Raw genomic sequence first — 25,108 nt, 5'->3', positions numbered from 1 at the left:
TCATCCTGTTCTCATGGACCCTTCTAGAGGGGTGCTGTGCCCTGGGATGCTCCCCTGTGGCTACTCTGAATGATTAGTCCCTGTATGGCTGGCTAGAACGTGTGTGTGGGCGCTGTGTCAGAGTGAGGACAGTCTCTCCAGTGAAATTGGATGATTACTGTGTTTAATGGTTCTTCAGTTTGTAGTTCAGACTGTCTGATTGTCTCCTTCAGTCTTATTAACCTTGAGACCTGGGCCCGGTTTCCCAAAGCATCTTAAGTTAATCTTCTGTTAACAGTCTGCTTTACCACTTCCACGTTTATTAACATTGATTAGTTAAGGTGTCAGAGAGGCATCTTGTCTGTTCCACTTGGTCTGACTCATTTCTAACCCTGTGTCTGTCTGTCTGTGTCTCCCCTCTCCAGGATGATGCCCGCCAGCTGTTTGCCCTGTCGGGGGCCGCTGAGGAGCAGGGCATCCTGCCAGACGACCTGTCCAATGCCATGCACCGGCTGTGGGCCGACCTAGGGGTGCAGGGCTGCTTCACGCGCGCCCGCGAGTACCAGCTCAACGACTCAGCTGCCTAGTGAGTAACGACCACCACCACTCTGCCCACTTGGCTACGTACCTGTGCCAGGCTCATAGTCTACTTTGTCATTGGCCTCCTCATCTCCCTGTCACTGCTGGGTCTCTATCTATCCTTGATCACACACCTTTTTGAGGCGTGTTTAAATAGCCTGGGCTGTGCTTTTACTGGATTCACCTTCTGAAATCTGGGGGCAAAGAGTTTTGTGGAAGCAGCAGCAGCAGATCTGCGGGTTCTGATACTGATGGCTTCACAGCACAGTGACCCCTCAACTCCCCCCTTCCATCCCTCCCTCGGTCTTCCATCGATATCTTAAGGGGATTAAAAGATCAAGGAAGTGTGCGCTACGTGTTATCGCTTCATTGAGAAACCAATTGCTTTTCAAATAGGGGTTAGCACGGCTCTGAACTTCCAGGAATTTTCCCATGCCTAATTTCCCTCGAATCAATTTCTGAAGAGAGCACCAGTTCCTGAGATAATAGATTGGATCAATCCACTTTGATGATGTAAGTAAAGAAAGAACCAACATGTTGTTTACAAACTGATGACTCATGCTTGTTTAGAGAGTAGTTTACAGAGAACAGCATGTACCTTAACTGTAATGTGATAATATTTTGAATCACTTGTATAGTCCCCTGCACAGTACCATGCCCTCAATATGTTTTCTATGTTGTTGTCAGCCACCCATGCTAGTAGAGCTGTCCTGTACTGTACTGTCATGTCCTGTCACGCTGTGTGTGGGAACGCCCCTGAATAGCAGCAAGAGCTCTGAAGTCAGGTTGGAGGACAGTGTGGTTTCACAGTGACTGCTTACATATGCAGTCACTTCACCTCTCCCGCTTTCCCTCCCTCTCTGCTGGTCATGAGGCAGCCATCAGGAAAATGTAGCTTGAATGAGGAAGTCACTGGGGTTTCCAGGGATTGCTGGCAGTTTGCCTGGCCATGTTAAAGGCCATGTTATGCCTGGTTGTAGCCTTTAGACAAGGGCTATTAAAATACTGTCTCCAGGTCTGTAGTACTGCTGCTTTTCTTTTCTAATGTACCAGACTCTTAATTAATGTAATTTATTGGCCAGAGAGACCACTCACCTGGTGTTCCAAGTCTGAATCAGTCCCTGAAACCAGCAGTGCGATTTACCTCTGTGCCCTGATTTGCAAGGCAATGCTTTAGAAGTTGTCTGTTGTTTCAAGGTTCTATGCTCTTGTTCTCACAGTGATCAGTTAATAGGTGCCACAGTGTAAGGCTATGCTATTGTCCCAGGTTAGTCCTTTATAGTTCCTCCCATTCTACTTATTCCTCTATGTGGAACAACAACACGTCTCATGTCACTTCCCATATAGGTTTAGTCATGCTTCTAATGTGTGACCAAAGCATAGCCTGCCTACAATACCGCCGACTATATGCTCTCACTAGAGCCTCTCCACAGAGCCACTCATTAACTCTGAGGCCTTTAACTGAGGAGTCATTCCATGTCATTGCAGCAAGCCATGACACCCGTCATATCAGATTGTTCTGAAATTGTTTATGTAGTTCGAAAAAAAGGTAAGATTGGCGTTCCCGAAACATTATTTTGTTTAAATGTAATTTTATCTCCGGGAAATTAAGCTAATTGATTGCACCCAAATTGTCCATTTATAGGATTCAGATCAAATCCAAAAATATAGTACCTGACATCGGATTTGGACCAAACTTCTTCATACCAATGAGTAAGACATGAGGAAACGCAAAAAATATATAAAAGCCATCCAACAGACCTCCCACACCCCATGCCAATCCCACCCCAACAACCAGTATACAGTATCAGTTCTCTAAGTAGTGTGAAGCTGCGGCTTGGAGTATTGCTTCTCCATACTATGTCATGTATTCCCTGTGAATCTGGTAATGTTTTTTTTCCCCTGTTCAGAGAAATTAGATCAATGAAGTCGTTATTTACCATGAAGTAGTGTGAAAATACCAGGTTTTGACCACTAGATGCCGCTGTTCTTGCTATACCGCCACACTCTTTTATCTTGTGTTTATTGAAAAGATCGCAACATTTTCTTTGCAACTTTGGGTAGAAAGCCAATAGGTTTGGCTCATGATGACAGTAAATTGTGTGGTCATCCTCACAATTCAAGCCAGTCCTCAATGAAAGCAAATCAGTTTATCGTTCTTTTACACTTCATCTGTGTCCGGGAAATGGACCCTTTGTGTGTGATTTATTCCCTTAAAAAAACATACAATATGTCATTTATATATACAGTACCAGTCAAAGGTTTGGACACACCTACTCATTAAAGGGTTTTTCATTATTTTTACTATTTTCTACATTTTAGAATAATAGTGAAGACATCAAAACAATGAAATAACATATGAATCATGTAGTAACCAAAAAAGTGTTAAACAAATCAAAATATATTTTATGTTTGAGATTGTTCAAAGTAGCCACACTTTGCCTTTGACAGCTTTGCACACTATTGGCATTCTCTCAACCAGATTCATGAGGTAGTCACCTGGAATGCATTTCAATTAACAGGTGTGCCTTGTTAAAAGTTAATTTGTGGAATTCCTTTCCTCCTTAATGCGTTTGAGCCAATCAGTTGTGTTGTGACAAGGTAGGGGTGGTATAGCCCTATTTGGTAAAAGACCAAGTCCATACTATGGCAAGAACAGCTCAAATAAGCAAAGAGAAACGACAGTCCATCATTACTTTAAGACATGAAGGTAAGTAAATCCGGAAAATTTCAAAAAAGTTGAAGGTTTCTTCAAGTGCAGTCGCAAAAACCATCAAGCCCTTTGATGAAACTGGCTCTCATGAGGACCGCCACAGGAAAGGAAGACCCAGAGTTACATCTGCTGCAGAGGATAAATTCATTAGTTAAATGCACCTCAGATTGCAGCCCAAATAAATGCTTCACAGAGTTCAAGTAACCGATACATCTCAACATCAACTGTTCAGAGGAGACTGCGTGAATCAGGCCTTCATGGTCGAATTGCTGCAAAGAAACCACTACTAAAGGACACCAATAAGAAGAAGAGACTTGCTTGTGCCAAGAAACACGAGCAATGGACATTAGACCGGTGGAAATGTGTCCTTTGGTCTGGAGTCCAAATTGGAGATTTGTGGTTCCAACCGCCGTGGCTTTGTGAGACGCGGTGTGGGTAAATGGATGATCTCCGCATGTGTGGTTCCCACCGTGACGCATGGAGGAGGAGGTGTTATGGAGTGGCGGTGCTTTGCTGGTGACACTGTCTGTGATTTTATTTAGAATTCAAGGCACAGTTAACCATTATTGCTACCACAGCATTCTGCAGCAATACGCCATCCCATCTGGTTTGGCCTTACTGGGACTATCATTTGTTTTTCAACAGGACAATGACCCAACACACCTCCAGGCTGTGTAAGGGCTATTTGACCAAGAAGGATAGTGATGGAGTGCTGCATCAGATGACCTGGCCTCCACAATCCCCCGACCTCAACCCAATTGAGATGGTTTGGGATGAGTTGGACTGCAGAGTGAAGGAAAAGCAGCCAACAAGTGATCAGCATATGTGGGGACTCCTTCAAGACTGTTGGAAAAGCATTCCAGGTGAAGCTGGTTGAGATAATGCCAAGAGTGTGCAAAGCTGTCAAGGCAAAGGGTGGCTATTTGAAGAATCTCAAATATAAAATATATTCCATGTGTTATTTCATAGTTTTGATGTCTTCACTATTATTCTACAATGTAGAAAATAGTAAAAAAAATAAAGGATAACACTTGAATGAGTAGGTGTGTCCAAACTTTTGACTGGTACTATGTGTGTGTGTATATACAGTGGGGGAAAAAAGTATTTAGTCAGCCACCAATTGTGCAAGTTCTCCCACTTAAAAAGATGAGAGAGGCCTGTAATTTCCATCATAGGTACACATCAACTATGACAGACAAAATGAGATTTTTTTCCCCAGAAAATCACATTGTAGGATTTTTAATGAATTTATTTGCAAATTATGGTGGAAAATAAGTATTTGGTCAATAACAAAAGTTTCTCAATACTTTGTTATATACCCTTTGTTGGCAATGACACAGGTCAAACGTTTTCTGTAAGTCTTCACAAGGTTTTCACGCACTTGCTGGTATTTTGGCCCATTCCTCCATGCAGATCTCCTCTAGAGCAGTGATGTTTTGGGGCTGTCGCTGGGCAACACAGACTTTCAACTCCCTCCAAAGATTTTCTATGGGGTTGAGATCTGGAGGCTGGCTAGGCCACTCCAGGACCTTGAAATGCTTCTTACGAAGCCACTCCTTCGTTGCCCGGGCGATGTGTTTGGGATCATTGTCATGCTGAAAGACCCAGCCACGTTTAATCTTCAATGCCCTTGCTGATGGAAGGAGGTTTTCACTCAAAATCTCACGATACATGGCCCCATTCATTCTTTCCTTTACACGGATCAGTCGTCCTGGTCCCTTTGCAGAAAAACAGCCCCAAAGCATGATGTTTCCACCCCCATGCTTCACAGTAGGTATGGTGTTCTTTGGATGCAACTCAGCATTCTTTGTCCTCCAAACACGACCAGTTGAGTTTTTACCAAAAAGTTCTATTTTGGTTTCATCTGACCATATGACATTCTCCCAATCCTCTTCTGGATCATCCAAATGCACTCTAGCAAACTTCAGACGGGCCTGGACATGTACTGGCTTAAGCAGGGGGACACGTCTGGCACTGCAGGATTTGAGTCCCTGGCGGCGTAGTGTGTTACTGATGGTAGGCTTTGTTACTTTGGTCCCAGCTCTCTGCAGGTCATTCACTAGGTCCCCCCGTGTGGTTCTGGGATTTTTGCTCACCGTTCTTGTGATCATTTTGACCCCACGGGGTGAGATCTTGCGTGGAGCCCCAGATCGAGGGAGATTATCAGTGGTCTTGTATGTCTTCCATTTCCTAATAATTGCTCCCACAGTTGATTTCTTCAAACCAAGCTGCTTACCTATTGCAGATTCAGTCTTCCCAGCCTGGTGCAGGTCTACAATTTTGTTTCTGGTGTCCTTTGACAGCTCTTTGGTCTTGGCCATAGTGGAGTTTGGAGTGTGACTGTTTGAGGTTGTGGACAGGTGTCTTTTATACTGATAACAAGTTCAAACAGGTGCCATTAATACAGGTAACGAGTGGAGGACAGAGGAGCCTCTTAAAGAAGAAGATACAGGTCTGTGAGAGCCAGAAATCTTGCTTGTTTGTAGGTGACCAAATACTTATTTTCCACCATAATTTGCAAATAAATTCATTAAAAATCCTACAATGTGATTTTCTGGAAAAAAAAATCTCAATTTGTCTGTCATAGTTGACGTGTACCTATGATGAAAATTACAGGCAATCAGAAGGATTTCTGGCTCCCAGGTGTCTTTTATACAGGTAATGAGCTGAGATTAGGAGCACACTCTTAAAGGGAGTGCTCCTAATCTCAGCTTGTTACCTGTATAAAAGACACCTGTCCACAGAAGCAATCAATCAATCAGATTCCAAACTCTCCACCATGGCCAAGACCGAAGAGCTCTCCAAGGATGTCAGGGACAAGATTGTAGACCTACACAAGGCTGGAATGGGCTACAAGACCATCGCCAAGCAGCTTGGTGAGAAGGTGACAACAGTTGGTGCGATTATTCGCAAATGAAGAAACAAAAAATAACTGTCAATCTCCCTCGGCCTGGGGCCGACCTCACCTCGTGGAGTTGCAATGATCATGAGAACGGTGAGGAATCAGCCCAGAACTACACGGGAGGATCTTGTCAATGATGTCAAGGCAGCTGGGACCATAGTCACCAAGTAAACAATTGGTAACACACTACGCCGTGAAGGACTGAAATTCTGCAGCGCCCGCAAGGTCCCCCTGCTCAAGAAAGCACATATACAGGCATGCGTTTGCAATTACAGAGATATATGTTTGCAATTACAGAGATCATATGTTTCCTGTAGGTCTTGACCAGGTTTGCACACACTGCAGTAGGGATTTTGGCCCACTCCTCCATACAGACCTTCTCCAGATCCTTCAGGTTTCGGGGCTGTCGCTGGGCAATACGGACTTTCAGCTCCCTCCAAAGATTTTCTATTGGGTTCAGTTCTGGAGACTGGCTAGGCCACTCCAGGACCTTGAGATGCTTCTTACGGAGCCACTCCTCAGTTGCCCTGGCTGTGTGTTTCGGGTCGTTGTCATGCTGGAAGACCCAGACACGACCCATCTTCAATGCTCTTACTGAGGGAAGGAGGTTGTTGGCCAAGATCTCGCGATACATGGCCCCATCCATCCTCCCCTCAATACGGTGCAGTCGTCCTGTCCCCTTTGCAGAAAAGCATCCCCAAAGAATGATGTTTCCACCTCCATGCTTCACGGTTGGGATGGTGTTCTTGGGGTTGTACTCATCCTTCTTTTTCCTCCAAACACGGCGAGTGGAGTTTAGACCAAAAAGCTCTATTTTTGTCTCATCAGACCACATGACCTTCTCCCATTCCTCCTCTGGATCATCCAGATGGTCATTGGCAAACTTCAGACAGGCCTGGACATGCGCTGGCTTGAGCAGGGGGACCTTGCGTGCGCTGCAGGATTTTAATCCATGACGGCGTAGTGTATTACTAATGGTTTTCTTTGAGACTGTGGTCCCAGCTCTCTTCAGGTCATTGACCAGGTCCTGCCGCGTAGTTCTGGGCTGATCCCTCACCTTCCTCATGATCATTGATGCCCCACGAGGTGAGATCTTGCATGGAGCCCCAGGCCGAGGGTGATTGACCGTCATCTTGAACTTCTTCCATTGTCTAATAATTGCGCCAACAGTTGTTGCCTTCTCACCAAGCTGCTTGCCTATTGTCCTGTAGCCCATCCCAGCCTTGTGCAGGTCTACAATTTTATCCCTGATGTCCTTACACAGCTCTCTGGTCTTGGCCATTGTGGAGAGGTTGGAGTCTGTTTGATTGAGTGTGTGGACAGGTGCAGTTAATACAGGTAATGAGTGGAGAACAGGAGGGCTTCTTAAAGAAAAACTAACAGGTCTGTGAGAGCTGGAATTCTTACTGGTTGGTAGGTGATCAAATATTTATGTCATGCAATAAAATGCAAATTAATTACTTAAAAATCATACAATGTGATTTTCTGGATTTTTGTTTTAGATTCCGTCTCTCACAGTTGAAGTGTACGTATGATAAAAATTACAGACCTCTACGTGCTTTGTAAGTAGGAAAACCTGCAAAATCGGCAGTGTATCAAATACTTGTTCTCCCCACTGTATGTATGTATGTATGTATGTGTGTGTGTGTGTGTGTGTGTGTGTGTGTGTACGTGTACACACACACACGCACTACTGTTCAAAAGTTTGGGGTCACTTAGAAATGTCCTTGTTTTTGAAAGGAAATCAATTTTTTTGTCCATTAAAAAAACTCCACAACGGGCTCGGGAGAGGCGACGGTCGAGTCATGCGTCCTCCGAAACATGACCCGCCTAACCGCTCTTCTTAACTCCCGCCCGCTTAACCCGGAAGCCAGCTGCACCAATGTGTCGACGGAAACACCATACTCCGTCTGTGTAATGTAGTGCTACGGTGATAGTCTAATGATGAAAGAACGCACAGTAATGCTGCAAGGCTCTCTCTCCTCAGTGCTTTTGCAGTGTGGTGTAGGTGAGAGGCCCGTATCACCAGGGCAAACAGGGCCCCTCATTCACTCTATATGGAAATGTAGAAAAAAACACAACACATCCCCTATTCCTGTTACACTCACCGTCCATGTGCCTGGAATTTCACTTGTACATGTATTCCCACCTGCAGCAGAGAGAGTGCTGTATTTGTTCTCAAGGCAGTCCATTAGACACAAGGGCTCTTGGTGAGATTGCATAGCGCCGGAAATGGGCTCTAAAAGGCATGACAGGATGGTGTTTCACAAAATGATTGCCTGGCAGCCGACTAAATATTGATCTCACTCACTGTTGTATTACGAAGTCTAATCCTATTTTTATCATTCTCTCTCTCTCTCTCTCTCGCCCTGCTCTTATTAAAGCTCTGGCTTTCTGCTAAGCGTATTGTTGAGATGGCCCCCGAGAGGTTGGGGAGGAGGTGCCGGTGACAAGGATTTACGTTATTTCATCAGGGCTCTACAGAGCACTGTGACTGCTGTAGTTAGAGAACCTTCCTGTGTGCTTCAACAATATCAGCCTCCAGACTGTCATCAATATCAGAGCACATGGAGAGGCCCTATCAGCTCTCAGCTACACCTCTCAGCAGGCTAGAATCACTCCTACAGCTCCGCTACTGTAACTCACCTGCTCTCCAAAGGTCAAATCCCTGAGCAAATGAATCAAAGCATAGAGCTAATAACCACAAAAATGTTTAACTAGTGCTAGGAGGTGGAGCATGAGGAGTTAGTGGAGGGTTTGTAAATTGTAACTGTAAGCCCACAGGATTCAATTAAGCTCTGGATACTAGAAATCTAAATCTCAAATCAAGTAATGTTTCAATATGTGAATCGCAGACAACTAAGGAGGCCTTTCTCTGTGGGGCATGCGATTAGAGTTCTTCGATCATAGACAGTGGTTTGAGACGAAGGAAGGAGTGTGTGTGTGGAGAACACTTTAATATACGCACAGACTTGGCTTAGGCAGGACTATAGGCAGAGAACGCGAACAGTTGTGTAAAGTACTTTAGTAAAAATACTTTAAAGTACTTCTTAAGTAGTTTTTTTGGGGTACCTGTACTTTACTATTTATATTTTTGACGACTTTTACTTTTACTGCCCGTGTACATTACTGGCGGCACCGCGCGGTGAAACACCGCTTCCCTTTCATTTTCAGTTTAAGGAAAGTGGTGAGACGCGGAGGGGGCGGGGGACCGTTGGGCAGCTCCAACGTGGCGTGGGTGGTGAAAAAGTTAAACATTTCCCAACTTCATGCAAATCACCAGCGGCGACCGCTGGGCGATGACCAATCATATCGAGTGGTTCCCATGACGAATTTGACACTGCGACCAAACGCTGGAGAATTTTCATGATGGAAGCAAATGTAAGTAATTATAACGTTAGAACGAATCATGCAAAACATTTGCAGTTGAAAGGAATTTAGTTAAGGTAGAGAAACAATTATGCATATTTTTTGGTCAAAGTTAATTTACGAAAATCGCTATTTAGCTAGCTAGCTTTATGGGTGTTGTGACATGAGTATGAAATTGTAATTTGTGTTTAATGTTTTAGGGACACCTGAGAACCAGAAAACCAGGCTGTCGTCTTGTGAAACAGTGGATGTAAAGACTCTAGCTAGCTAAAGCATTTCCTGCAAATGTAATGTACCATTTTGTAAGCTTACCTTGCTGATATTTGCCATGCAATGCAGCTGAAGTAACATAGCAAGCTAACTATTTTCTTGCTTATTGTGTAGTGGAGGATAAAAATACCTGTATGCCAATGGATGTGTTGCTAGCTATGTAGCCGATCTGTGTATGGACCCTAAAACGTTTTGGTATAAATATGAACCTCCAGCTATCATAGCCGGTTATATCGACGTCAAAACAGTCTGAATGGCATCAATGAAGCCTATGGATTGAGTAGAATATAATATAACTTTGTGCCAAGGATGCAAGTCGTATGTCAGAGCAAAAACCAAGCCATGAGGTTGAAGATATTGTCCGTAGAGCTCCGAGACAGGATTGTGTCGAGGCACAGATCTGGGGAAGATTACAAAAACATTTCTGCAGCATTGAAGGTCCCCAAGAACACAGTGGCCTCCATCATTCTTAAATTGACAAAGTTTGGAACCATCAAGATTCTTCCTAGAGCTGGCCCCCCGGCCAAACTGAGCAATCGGGAGAGAAGGGCCTTGGTCAGGGAGGTGACCAAGAACCCGATGGTCGCTCTGACAAAGCTCCAGAGTTCCTCTGTGGAGATGGTTGTCCTTCTGGAAGTTTCTTCCATCTCTGCAGTACTCCACCAATCAGACCTTTATGGTAGAGTGGCCAGACGGAAGCCACTCCTCAGTAAAAGGCACATGACAGCCTGCTTGGAGTTTGGCAAGAGGCACCTAAAGACTCTCAGACCATGAGAAACAAGATTCTCTGGTCTGATGAAACCAAGATTGAACTCTTTAGCCTGAATGCCAAGCGTCACATCTGGAGGAAACCCGGCACCATCCCTATGGTGAAGCATGCTGTGGGGATGTTTTTCAGCGACAGGGACTGGGAAACTAGTCAGGATCGAGGAAAAGGTGCACGACGCAAAATAGAGATCCTTGATGAAAACCTGCTCCAGAGCGCTCAGGACATCAGACTGGGGCGAAGGTTCACCTTCCAACAGGACAACGAACCTAAGCACACAGCCAAGACAACACAGGAGTGACTTCGGGACAAGTCTCAATGTCCTTGAGTGGCCCAGCCAGAGTCCGGACTTGAACCCGATGGAACATCTCTGGAGAGACCTGAAAATAGCTATGCAGCGATGCTCCCCATCCAACCTGACAGAGCTTGAAAGGATCTGCAGAGAAGAATGGGAGAAACTCCCCAAATATAGATGTGTCAAGCTTGTAGCGTTATATCCAAGAACACTCGAGGCTGTAATCGCTGCCAAAAGTGCTTCAACAAAGTACTGAGTAAAGGGTCTGAATACGTATGTAAATGTGATATTTCCGTATTTATTTTTAATTAAATTTCTAAAAACCTGTTTTTGCTTTGTCATTATGGGGTATTGTGTGTAGATTGAGGAAAAAACAATTTAATCCATTTTAGAATAAGGCTGTAACTTCAAAAATGTGGAAAAAGTCAAAGGGCCTGAATACTTTCCGAATGCGCTGTATATATGCAAACATATAATTTAAGAAACAGTACACTACATTTCCTATGCATCATGTAAATACTCTAAAACAGGTTCATCTCAATATCTAATTTCCTTCACCAGCACTGATCTGAGGACACAGGATAGGTGTAGTATTTCATCAAATTAGTTACTTAATTTCATCCAGTAGAGAATGTGAAATGCGTTATTGGAAGTTCATTATCCAAGTGTTATAAATACAAAATAAATGCATTATAAATATTATAATTGTAATATTATAAATACAAGTTCAATTTCGACTTCAATGCACAACTGAGGAAGAAAGAGAAGGTGGGGAGAGAAGTGTGAGAGTGTAAAAGACAGAAAGGGAAAGAGGTAAGAACAGAGGAGCACTGCATTTGATTTAATGAATTACAGTGCTACTCTCATGTCATCAAAATGACATAATAGTGTCTCTAGCGGTGTCTCTTAACCAGCCTTGGGCCTCCAGTTGTCCGGACAGTTCAAATGCATTTGGAGTTTTATTTTATTTTTACAATGATAAATACATCAAGATAGCTAGCTAATATGAAGTTAGGTAGCTGGTGATATTCAATTAGCTAGCTAGCTATCTATACAGTATGTACGTTTGTCTAGATAGCTAGCTACGTTAGCAGCTCATTTGAGTTAGCCTGCACTGTAGCTAGTTAGCTAATAATACATCGTATTTCTTTTACATTTTTTAAATGGTTCTGCCGGCCATGTGGACGATTGGAAACAGGGCAGCAAAGTTTTATTTGTCACCAGAGCGGTTTAGAGCATATTACTATTTACCTGTGAATAAATTCATGAAATGAAGAATGGATTAAATTATTTACCCATTTTAATAATATACCTTCATACAAGCTTGCTATGCTGAATTCTTGATGCCCAACTGAACTGCTGCTATATGCTGCCATCACGCCCACAAGCGAGCCACTCTGGGCGGCCGACGTGGCACTCTGCAATTTATTGCGTGTTAGAGTACACGAGCCGTTACTCCACTACATTCCTAAAGAAAATAATGTACTTTCTACGCCATACATTTTCCCTGACACCCAAAATTACTCGTTACATTTCGAATGCTTAGCAGGACAGGAACATTTTCTAATTCACGCACTTAAAGAGAAGATCCCTGGTCATCCCTACTGCATCTGATCTGGCGGACTCACTAAACACAAATGCTTTGTTTATAAATTATGTCTGAGTGTTGGCGTGTGCCCCTGGCTATCCATAAATTAATAAAAAATGGTGCTGTCTGGTTTGCTTAATATAAGGAATTTGAAATTATTTATACTTTTAATTTTGATACTTAAGAATATTTGAGCAATTACATTTACTTTTGATACTTACGTATATTTAAAACCAAATACTTTTGTATGACAATTGGGTACTTTTTCTACCACTGAACACGAACACTGTGCCATGATGTTTATGTACCATCTTCTGGCCGGCCGCTGTATTATTCGAATGGCTCTGGGTTTCTCTATGGTTCTGTGATGATGCTGGCATAGCTGTGTAAACCTCAGCTCAGGGCACACTGTTTATCCAACAGTCTCTAGAAGTCAACCTCTGCAGGTATAAACACAGAGAGGGAAACTGAGAATGTGAGGGTGGTAAGTCTGTGGTAAAATGAGGTGAATATGACGGTGGGTGTGGCTGATGGTAGTGGTACTGTACAGTGAGGAAGCACACCATCCAGAACATCTTTATTAGGCAGAACAATAACTAATGTATTAGGTACACCCATCTAGTGCCGGGTTGGACCCCAATTTGCCTCCAGAACAGCCTGAATTCTTCGGGGGGTGGATTCTACAAGGTGCAGCATTCAAACGTTGCTCAGTTGGTATCAAGGGACATAACGTGTGCCAGGAAAACATTCCCCACACCATTACACCACTGCCACCAGCCTGTACCGTTGACACCAGGCAGGATGGGGCCATGGACTCATGCTGCTTACACCAAATCCTGACTCTGCCATCAGAATGACGCAACAGGAACCAGGATTCGTCTGACCAGGCTGTTTTTCCACTCCTCAATTGTTCAGTGTTGACAAGGACCGATGAGTTGTGTGTTCCGAGATGCCGTGCTGCACACCACTGTTGTACTGCGCCGTTATTTGCCTGTTTGTGACCCACCTGTTAGCTTGCACGATTCTTGCCATTCTCCTTCGACCTCTCTCATCAACGAGCTGTTTTCACCCACAGGACGGCCGCTGACTGGAATGTTTTTTGTTTGTCGCACCGTTCTCGGTAAACGCTACGCTTTCGTGCGTGAAAAGCCCAGGATGCTCGTTTCTGAGATACTGGGACCGGCGTGTCTGGCACCGACGATCATACCATGCTCAATATCACTTAAGTCACTCATTTTGCCCATTCTAACTTTCAATCGAACCGTAACTGAATGCCTCAATGCCTGTCTGCCTGCTTTATGTAGCAAGCCACGGCCACATGGCCATTTTTGTGAACGGGGTGGTGTACCTAATAAACTGTGTGTTGAGACATTGATTTGATCTTAAATATGAAGCCCAGCCTCCCAGCTTCTATCTCCACCATTCAGATATGTGTCAATCATCCTCATAGGGCCAAGAACTGTGCTCTATATTCAAATTACACCACAGGGCCACTACTGCTAAGGAAATGAACAGACAGCTGTTGATAAACAAAGCTCCATTTCCATGAACTAAAGATCTCAATTAATGAAACCATTCAATTAACTCCTGGCCGCAACATGAGAGGAATCTGACAGTACAACCTGGACTCGAGGGTAGACGTAACATAGTAAACGAAAATCCAGGACACTCAAATTAGTATGATATGTAACATTTGTATATGGTATGTATTAATTTGTGGATGTCCATCATCCAATTTTGTATTATATGTTACGAATTACAATTTGTATGATATGTTACGATTTAATTCGTACAATATGTTACGAATTTGCGATACATGTTACAAATCCAATTTGTTATGGCTAACGTTAGCTAGGTGGCTAACACTAACATTGGCTAGGTGGCTAACGTCAGCTAGGTTTTAGGGTTAGGGGTTAGGTTTAGGAGTTAGGTTAAAGTTAGGGTTAGGGGAAGGGTTAGCTAACATGCTAAGTAAACTCAGCAAAAAAAGAAACGTCCCTTTTTTCAGGACCCTGTCTTTCAAAGATAATTTGTAAAAATCCAAATAACTTCACAGATCTTCATTGTAAAGGATTTAAACACTGTTTCCCATGCTTGTTCAATGAACCATAAACAATTAATGAACATGCACCTGTGTAACGGTCGTTAAGACACTAACAGCTTACAGACGGTAGGCAATTAAGGTCACAGTTATGAAAACTTAGGACACTAAAGAGGCCTTTCTACTGACTCTGAAAAACACCAAAAGAAAGATGCCCAGGGTCCCTGCTCATCTGCGTGAATGTGCCTTAGGCATGCTGCAAGGAGGCATGAGGACTGCAGATGTGGCCAGGGCAATAAATTGCAATGTCCGTACTGTGAGATGCCTAAGACAGCGCTAAAGGGAAACCGGACGGACAGCTGATCGTCCTCACAGTGGCAGACCACGTGTAACAACACCTGCACAGGATGGGTACATCCGAACATCACATCTGCGGTACAGGTACAGGATGGCAACAACAACTGCCCAAGTTACACCAGGAACGCACAATCCCTCCATCAGTGCTCAGACTGTCCGCAATAGGCTGAGAGAGACTGGACTGAGGGCTTGTAGGCCTGTTGTAAGGCAGGTCCTCACCAGACATCACCGGCAACAACGTCGCCTATGGGCACAAACCCACCATCGCTGGACCAGACAGGACTGGCAAAAAGTGCTCTTCACTGACGAGTCGCGGTTTTGTCTCGCCAGGGGTGATGGTCGGATTCACGTTTATCGTCGAAGGAATGAGCGTTGTACTGAGGCCTGTACTCTGGAGCGGGATTGATTTGGAGGTGGAGGGTCCGTCATGGTCTGGGGCGGTGTGTCACAGCATCATCGTACTGAGCTTGTCATTGCCTGCAATCTCAACGCTGTGTGTTACAGGGAAGACATCCTCCTCCCTCATGTGGTACCCTTCCTGCAGGCCCATCCTGACATGACCCTCCAGCATGACAATGCCACCAGCCATACTGCTCGTTCTGTGCGTGATTTCCTGCAAGACAGGAATGTCAGTGTTCTGCCATGGCCAGCGAAGAGCCCGGATCTCAATCCCATTGAGCACATCTGGGACCTGTTGGATCGGAGGGTGAGGGCTAGGGCCATTCCCCCCAGAAATGTCCGGGAACTTGCAGGTGCCTTGGTGGAAGAGTGGGGTAACATCTCACAGCAAGAACTGGCAAATCTGGTACAGTCCATGAGGAGGAGATGCACTGCAGTACTTAATGCAGCTGGTGGCGACACCAGATACTGACTGTTACTTTTGATTTTGATCCCCACCCCTTTGTTCAGGGACACATTATTCTATTTCTGTTAGTCACATGTCTGTGGAACTTATTCTGTTTATGTCTCAGTTGTTGAATCTTATGTTCATACAAATATTTACACATGTTAAGTTTGCTGAAAATAAACTCAGTTGACAGTGAGGACATTTCTTTTTTTGCTGAGTTTAGTTGCAAAGTAGCTAAAAAGTAGTAACTAGTTGCAAAGTGGCTAATTAGCAGAAATGCTAATGTTTTCCGTGATGAGACTCGAACACGCAGCCTTTGGGTTCCTAGACGTTTGCGTTATATGCCCACCTATCCACCCTGACCAACCACCTTCATTTTTGTTTTTGACTTAAATAACCTTCTGTGTTATGTAACCAAAACTAACATATCATACTCATTTGAGTGTCCCAGATTTTAGTTTACTATGTTACGTCTAGTCTGAGACTAGGCTGGACAGTAATGATTTGCAGTGGTCTGACACAATAGTTTTCCCTCTCAACAGGCAAAATCAGATGGTTTCCCAATGATCTAATACCACTATCATCTGTATGTGTGTGTAAATGGGTTAAGAGTCAGTCTGTCGGAATCTCCTGGCAGATTGAGTGCTGATGCGTATCATATCCACCATAGAGAGGGCACTTCAGACTTATGTTGATGGATCTTTATCTACTTAGTGTGTGTACTTGTTAAGTGATGAGTTTATATTGATGGGGGTTAAATAAACAGATTTCACCAATACCATTAACAATGTGGGAAAGCCAGTGGTGTAGAGTTAGATGCCTGAAACCCTGTGACCCTAGGCTTAGTGAAAGTCCACCTGGTTTTTAATCTGACAGCTGTCTATATTCTGACCCATGTGTGTGTGTTGTCCCTGTCAGCTACCTGAATGACCTGGAGAGGATAGCCAAAGCAGACTACATCCCCACACAGCAGGACGTGCTGCGGACCAGAGTGAAGACCACCGGCATCGTTGAGACACACTTCACCTTCAAAGACCTGCACTTTAAGTAAGTGGACCACTGACTTTCCTAGTGTGTGTGTGTGTGTGTGCGCGCGCCAGTGCACTAGTTCCCCATTGTGAATCAAAGGTTCCTCCTTTATATTCTGATATGTATTGTTCCAGCAGAAAGCACTGCTTTAATTTCTGTCTGTTGTTGATGGTGAATGTGAAATGGGTAGCCTAATCCTTTCTCATAAGTTAGCATCAGGATGTGGTTCATTTTGAAACCACTGCCCGCACCATTGCCCAAACACAAAGGAACCTCTGTTTCTTTCCTCTCTGTCTTTCTTCTTCACTCCAAGACACCATCTTGTCTGGTTGTTACTTTGAAAAGGCCATTTCCAGCTGACTGACTTGGTCTGGTTCTCTCTCTGTGTGTGTGTGTGTGTGTGTGTGTGTGTGTGTGTGTGTGTGTGTGTGTGTGTGTGTGTGTGTGTGTGTGTGTGTGTGTGTGTGTGTGTGTGTGTGTGTGTGTGTGTGTGTGTGTGTGTGTGTGTGTGTGTGTGTATGGTGGGGAAGTGGTGTGAAAAAGTGTTGATGGACTGGCCTGTTGCGTGGCTATTTGCAGGCTGGTTTATGTGTTCAATGGCAGTGGCTTCAGAAATCTCTGATCATTTGAATGTGGGAATTGGATCCATTCCTCCATTACCCTTTTATCCTGGGTAACAGAACAATTTCTCAGTCATCTATCTATCTATGTATTAATTGTAAACTACTGAGGAAGTTCCAGGTTAAATGTCAATACCACCACCACAACCACCTTTACACGTCAAATGGAATAGAGGTGTTCAAATGGAGTCAGCATACACTTCCATTTAGTGTTTTGAAGGAATCTCCAGTTGCAAGGTACAGTTGAAGTCGAAAGTTTACATACGGAAGTTTACATCTTATAAGAAATCCCGCTATGACCTCCGACGAACCATCAAACAGGCAAAGAGTCAATACAGGTCTAAGATTGAATCATACTACACTGGCTCTGATGCTCGTCGGATGTGGCAGGGCTTGAAAACTATTACAGACTACAAAGGGAAGCACAGCCGCGAGCTGCCCAGTGACACAAGCCTACCAGACGAGCTAAACCACTTCTATGCTCGCTTCGAGGCAAGCAACACTGAAGCATGCATGAGAGCACCAGCTGTTCCGGATGACTATGTGATCACGCTCTCCGTAGCCGATGTGAGTAAGACTTTTAAGCAGGTCAACATTCACAAGGCCGCAGGGCCAGACGGATTACCAGGACGTGTACTCCGAGCATGTGCTGACCAACTGGCAAGTGTCTTCACTGACATTTTCAACATGTCCCTGACTGAGTCTGTAATACCAACATGTTTCAAGCAGACCACCATAGTCCCTGTGCCCAAGATAACCTGCCTAAATGACTACCGACCCGTAGCACTGACGTCTGTAGCCATGAAGTGCTTTGAAAGACTGGTCATGGCTCACATCAACAGCATAATCCCAGAAACCCTAGACCCACTCCAATTTGCATACCGCCCCAACAGATCCACAGATGATGCAATCTCTATCGCACTCCACACTGCCCTTTCCCACCTGGACAAGAGGAACACCTACGTGAGAATGCTATTCATTGACTACAGCTCAGCATTCAACACCATAGTGCCCTCTAAGCTCATCACTAAGCTAAGGATCCTGGGACTAAACACCTCCCTCTGCAACTGGATCCTGGACTTCCTGACGGGCCGCCCCCAGGTGGTAAGGGTAGGTAACAACACATCTGCCACACTGATCCTCAACACGGGGGCCCCTCAGGGGTGCGTGCTCAGTCCCCTCCTGTACTCTCTGTTCACCCATGACTGCATGGCCAGGCACGACTCCAACACCATCATTAAGTTTGCCGACGACACAACAGTGGTAGGCCTGATCACCGACAACGATGAGACAGCCTATAGGGAGGAGGTCAGAGATCTGGCCGTGTGGTGCCAGGACAACAACCTCTCCCTCAACGTGACCAAGACAAAGGAGATGATTGTGGACTACAGGAAAAAAAAGAGGACTGAGCACGCCCCCATTCTCATCGACGGGGCTGTAGTGGAACAGGTTGAGAGCTTCAAGTTCCTTGGTGTCCACATCACCAACGAACTATCATGGTCCAAACACACCAAGACAGTCGTGAAGAGGGCACGACAAAGCCTATTCCCCCTCAGGAGACTAAAAAGATTTGGCATGGGGTCCTCAGATCCTCAAAAAATTCTACAGCTGCACCATCGAGAGCATCCTGACTGGTTGCATCACCGCCTGGTATGGCAACTGCTTGGCCTCTGACCGCAAGGCACTACAGAGGGTAGTGCGTACGGCCCAGTACATCACTGGGGCAAAGCTTCCTGCCATCCAGGACCTCTATACCAGGCGGTGTCAGAGGAAGGCCCTCAAAATTGTCAAAGACTCCAGCCACCCTAGTCATAGACTGTTCTCTCTGCTACCGCACGGCAAGCGGTACCGGAGTGCCAAGTCTAGGTCCAAAAGACTTCTCAACAGCTTCTACCCCCAAGACATAAGACTCCTGAACAGCTAATCATGGCTACCCGGACTATTTGCACTGCCCCCCCACCCCCATCCTTTTTACGCTGCTGCTACTCTGTTAAGTATTTATGCATAGTCACTTTAACTCTACCCACATGTACATATTACCTCAACTACCTCAACTAGCCGGTGCCCCCGCACATTGACTCTGCAACGGTACCCCCCTGTATATATAGCCTCCCTACTGTCACTTTATTTTACTTCTGCTCTTTTTTTCTCAACACTTTTTTTGTTGTTGTTTTATTCTTACTTTTTTTTGTTTAAAATAAATGCACTGTTGGTTAAGGGCTGTAAGTAAGCATTTCACTGTAATGTCTGCACCTGTTGTATTCGGCGCATGTGACCAATACAATTTGATTTGATTTGATTTGACCTTAGCCAAATACATTTAAACTCAGTTTTTCACAATTCCTGACATTTAATCCTAGTAGAAATTCCCTGTTTTAGGTCAGTTAGGATCACCACTTTATTTTAAGAAGGTGAAATGTCAGAATAATAGTAGAGAGAATGATTTATTTCAGCTTTTATTTCTTCACATTCCCAGTGAGTCAGAAGTTTACATACATTTACATTTTAGTCATTTAGCAGACACTCTTATCCAGAGCGACTTACATGAGCAATTAGGGTTAAGTGCCTTGCTCAAGGGCACATCGACAGATTTTTCACCTAGTCGGCTCGGGGATTAGAACCAGCGACCTTTCGGTTACTGGCACAACGCTCTTAACCACTAATTAGTATTTGGTAGCATTGCCTTTAAATTGTTTAACTTGGGTCAAACGTTTCAGGTAGCCTTCCGACAATCTTTCCACAATAAGTTGGGTGAATTTTGGCCCATTTCTCCTGACAGAGCTGGTGTAACTGAGTTAGGTTTGTAGGCCTCCTTGCTCGCACACGCTTTTTCAGTTCTGCCCACAAATGTTCTATAGGATTGAGGTCAGGGCTTCCAATACCTTGACTTTGTTGTCCTTAAGCCATTTTTCCACAACTTTGGAAGTATGCTTGGGGTCATTGTCCATTTGGAAGACCCATTTGCGACCAAGCTATAACTTCCTGACTGATGTCTTGAGATGTTGCTTCAATATATCCACATAATTTTCCTTCCTCATGATGCCATCTATTTTGTGAAGTGCACCAGTCCCTCCTGCAGCAAAGCACCCCCACAGCATGATGCTGCCACCCCCGTGCTTCACGGTTGGGATGGTGTTCTTCGGCTTGCAAGGCCCCCCTTTTTCCTCCAAACATAACGATGGTCATTATGGCCAAACAGTTATATTTTTGTTTCATCAGACCAGAGGACATTTCTCCAAAAAGTACGATCTTTGTCCCCATGTGCAGTTGCAAACCATAGTCTGGCTTTTTTATGGTGGTTTTGGAGCAGTAGCTTCTTCCTTGCTGAGCGGCCTTTCAGGTTATGTCGATATAGGACTCGTTTTACTGTGGATATAGATACTTTTGTACCTGTTTCCTCCAGCATCTTCACAAGGTCCTTTGCTGTTGTTCTGGGATTCATTTGCACTTTTCGCACCAAAGTAGGTTCATCTCTAGGAGACAGAATGCGTCTCCTTCCTGAGTGGTATGATGGCTGCGTGGTCCCATGGTGTTTATACTTGCGTACTATTGTTTGAACAGATGAACGTGGTACCTTCAGGCATTTGGAAATTGCTCCCAAGGATGAACCAGACTTGTGGAGGTCTACCATTTTCTTTCTGAGGTCTTGGCTGATTTCTTTAGATTTTCCCATGATGTCAAGAAAAGAGGCACAGAGTTTGAAGGCAGGCCTTGAAATACATCCACGGGTACACCTCCAATTGACTCAAATGATGTAAATTTGCCTATCAGAAGCTTCTAAAGCCATGACATCATTTTCTGGAATTTTCCAAGCTGTTTAAAGGCACAGTCAACTTAGTGTATGTAAACTTCTGACCCACTGGAATTGTGATACAGTGAATTATAAGTGAATTAATCTGTCTGTAAACAATTGTTGGAAAAATTACTTGTGTCATGCACAAAGTAGATGTCCTAACCGACTTGCCAAAACTATAGTTTGTTAAAAAGAAATGTGTGTAGTGGTTGAAAAACAAGTTTTAATGACTCCAACCTAAGTGTATGTAAACTTCCGACTTCAACTGTATCTATTAGACTTTTGTCATTATTAGAGGTTTGTTTGTGTGTGTGTGTATACTCGATATACACACACACAACCCCAAACAAAAGTAACATGCCCTGCAGCAGTGTTAGCTAGTGTTTAGCTGGGCTGATGGAATCAGGCTACAGTGAGTGATATTAGAGCTGACTAGAGCCCTGTTGAGGTGAGCGCTACTCATTACAGCCCTGAACATTACAGCCCTGTGTTGGCAGGCTTACACAGCCTATCAACACATAGCATAGCAGCACTCCATTACATACGAAATTCATCCAAATATCAGCAGAATTTCTAGCAGGGCTCACAGTACAAAACATTCCAACAAAATGCCAGGGTCTGTGCAGCGAAGGTTTTTGCCCAGTGGAGACAGTCTGCCTCGCTCTCTCTCCATCTCTCTCGAACTGCAGTGCACATAGCGAGATGTCCCCAGAGGAAGGCTAGCTGCTATAAGTACAGAGAGACCCTCAGGCCTCCCTTCTCCTCTGGGCCAGCCTGGTTTGATGGAGTGTGGGGGCTCCCCCAGGAATGTCACATCATCATGGTGCTTCCCTCTCAGTGGTGTAATTATGGATCCCAATACAGAGGACATGAATGGCCCTGCAGAAAACCTCCCCTCCTGTGTTTCCAGATCCAAATAGACTGGATAAGTGTAAACAACATTGGGGAAATCCCGTAAGCCCATGAAAATCTGTGCAGCCAGCACCATATTGTTTACACCTATCCACTTCACAATCTGCACACATCAAAGAGATACAGGGTTAGACTAACAGCAGTAAAAGGGTGACCCTCACTTGCTGCTTGTGTCCCTGCAGGATGTTTGACGTGGGCGGTCAGCGTTCCGAGAGGAAGAAATGGATCCACTGCTTTGAGGGAGTCACAGCCATCATCTTCTGTGTGGCCATGAGTGCCTATGATCTGGTGCTGGCTGAGGATGAGGAGATGGTGAGGAGGCAGAAGACTGTTTTAAGTACCACTGACGGGATCTCTCTTATCCCTTTAATGCAGTTTTATTTCTAAAGGAAATTACTTCACATTCATTTTGAGTTGTCTGGATCAACTGGAATTAAATTATGTTCTCTGTTTTCATTTCCTCTCTCCCCATAGAACCGTATGCACGAGAGCATGAAGCTGTTTGACTCCATCTGCAACAATAAGTGGTTCACAGAGACCTCCATCATCCTGTTCCTCAACAAGAAGGATCTGTTTGAGGATAAGATCACCCACAGCCCCCTGACCATCTGCTTCCCAGAGTACTCTGGTAAGACCACAACACAACTTGGAATCCCCTGAATGTTCCATGTTCTCTTGTAGTTGGCAGTGCTTTATGTTGAAATTCTCATGTCAGGCTAAGAGGTGTCGTTTTTACCAGTAGAAGGAATCTAGTGGCAAGATGTGTAGCTCAATAACCCCATGAATCCCATCAGTAGAGCAGATCAACTTCTCCACCTGATACTAGATTTCTCCTGTCGCGTACAGAATCGGTAGCACAACCATTGTAATTCTATGGGCCTCCTCTCCTATGCCCAGGTCCCAACACATTTGAGGAGGCGCAGGCCTACATCCAGACCAAGTTTGAGGACCTGAACAAGAAGAAGGACACCAAGGAGATCTACAGCCACTTCACTCAAGCCACCGACACCAAGAACGTTCAGTTTGTCTTCGACGCCGTCACCGACGTCATCATCAAGAACAACCTGAAGGACTGTGGTCTCTTCTAGAGTGAAGCCAGAGGAATAGTCAAGGTGAGCTTCTACACATGTACAATAGAGCACACACTGAGAGATATCTGTTCATAAATGCACAGAAACCAGTTACTTAATGTGCTTTGAATGCAACTTAAAGGTAAATGTTGGATGCATTAACCCCTCCCTTTCTCTGTGTTCCCTCAGATTACTTGAACAGCTCTGATGACTAGAAGGAAGGTTGGGGAAGAAACATGTTGTGAAGGAATGCACTGGCCAACCACGATTTCTGCTTTGATCTGCTTTTTTTAAGGACACCTAAGAGACTGAGAACTCGGAGAGCCTTGCAGAATTTCAACGATTGCTGATCCAGTTGCTCGTATTGTTAACTCTTTGGGCTAAGACCACAAATCAAACATTTATTATTGTATTGTTGTTTTTTCTTAGTTTATTTTCAATTATTAGAGGAGGTAATGGAAAAAGTTTTTATATAAATGCGTTCATTTTACTTTCGAAAATCTGATGTGCAGTGCAAATTCTATTAAACTTTTAATCGCATAAAGCTCATTTTTTAAAAGAAGCACAGGCATGGATAAAGATTATGAATGGAAAAAGGAAGTGCTTTTTTTTATCATGTTTACATATGTTCCTCATTCATAGCCAAACCGCATATTGTTCCTGCATGACTCAAGATGGCAAATATATTAGCTCTGTAATCTGCACAGAATATTTTAACATTCCTTTTACAAAATCTAAATAAAAATATTAAAAAGTAAAACAAAAAAAGCATCACAACCAGGGGAAAGAATGGCAACAATTCTAACTGATTTAAAGTATGTATGTACCTAACATTGTTATTTTTTTTATAGTACCAATTCCATGTCTTTTGCAGTATGTTTGTGCCTTCACTTAAGTTTACAACCGATTCGTAGATATGCTTTTATCAGTACTGTTTGATCGACCGTATGCCTAAATTTTCCTTCCATTTTCGTCAAACCATCTTAAGGATAAATAGTGATTAAGGAAAGACAAAATCTAATTGGGGAAAAAAGGTTAGTGTTTTTGGTCAATATTAAAATGCTTTGAAAGTCTTATATAATGATTTAATTTAAATAAAAAGTAGAGATCATCTGATTTACTTGCTCTTGTGTGTTTTTTCCTACACATTGTTTAGGTCATTTTCACATACTAATGGACAAGTTGTTCATAGAACACAACAGATATAGTTTAATTCCACCAAACCACATAATTTAAAGCATGTTAGAACTGTTGGTGTAATAAAACCAAAACAAATTGTTATTCCACAAGTCAGACAAAACGACGTACACTACATGACCAAAAGTATGTGGACACCTGCTCGTCGAACATCTCAAAATCATGGGCATTAATATGGAGTTGGTCCCCCCTTTTGCTTCTATAACAGCCTCCACTCTTCTGGCAAGGCATTCCACTAGATGTTGGAATATTGTTGCGGGGACTTGCTTCCATTCAGCCATGAGCATTAGTGAGGTTGGCCACTGATGTTGGGCGATTAGGCCTGGCTCGCAGTCGGCGTTCCAATTCATCCCAAAGGTGTTCAATGGGGTTGAGGTCAGGGCTCTGTGCAGGCCAGTCAAGTTCTTCCACACCGATTTCGACAAACCATTTCTGTATGGACCTTGCTTTGTGCACAGGGGCGTTGTCATGCTGAAACAGGAAAGGGCCTTCCACAAACTGTTGCCACAAAGTTGGAAGCACAGAATCGTCTAGACTGTCATTGTATGCTGTAGCGTTAAGATTTCCCTTCACTGGAACTAAGGGGCCTAGCCCGAACCATGAAAAACAGCCCCAGACCATTATTCCTCCTCCACCAAACTTTACAGTTGGCCCTATGCATTGGAGCAGGTAGCGTTCTCCTGGCATCCGCCAAACCCAGATTTGTCTGTTGGACTGCCAGATGGTGAAGCGTGAATCGTCACTCCAGAGAACGCGTTGCCACTGCTCCAGGGTCCAAATG

The 25,108-nt window shown here is 44.1% G+C and overlaps 1 protein-coding gene across 1 annotated transcript in view; it reads left to right on the top strand.

The window, feature by feature from the left end:
• Window positions 1-24,246, top strand: part of LOC311138601 (guanine nucleotide-binding protein G(i) subunit alpha-2-like) — a 111,560-nt gene extending 87,314 nt beyond the window's left edge. Inside the window, exons 4-9 of the mRNA XM_084173353.1 lie at window positions 405-565; window positions 16,625-16,753; window positions 22,243-22,372; window positions 22,535-22,688; window positions 22,958-23,172; window positions 23,320-24,246. Of these exons, the coding sequence (XP_084029479.1) occupies window positions 405-565; window positions 16,625-16,753; window positions 22,243-22,372; window positions 22,535-22,688; window positions 22,958-23,148 (765 nt within the window). The 3' untranslated portion in view covers window positions 23,149-23,172; window positions 23,320-24,246. The remainder of the gene's footprint in view (window positions 1-404; window positions 566-16,624; window positions 16,754-22,242; window positions 22,373-22,534; window positions 22,689-22,957; window positions 23,173-23,319) is intronic.
• The last annotated feature ends 862 nt before the right edge of the window (window positions 24,247-25,108 follow it).

This window comes from Coregonus lavaretus (genome assembly GCF_964263955.1).
Source record: "Coregonus lavaretus genome assembly, chromosome: 12".
Classification (NCBI taxonomy): domain Eukaryota; kingdom Metazoa; phylum Chordata; class Actinopteri; order Salmoniformes; family Salmonidae; genus Coregonus; species Coregonus lavaretus.
Note: the sequence above shows the minus strand (reverse complement) of the source record. Positions and strands in the feature narration are given on the sequence as shown.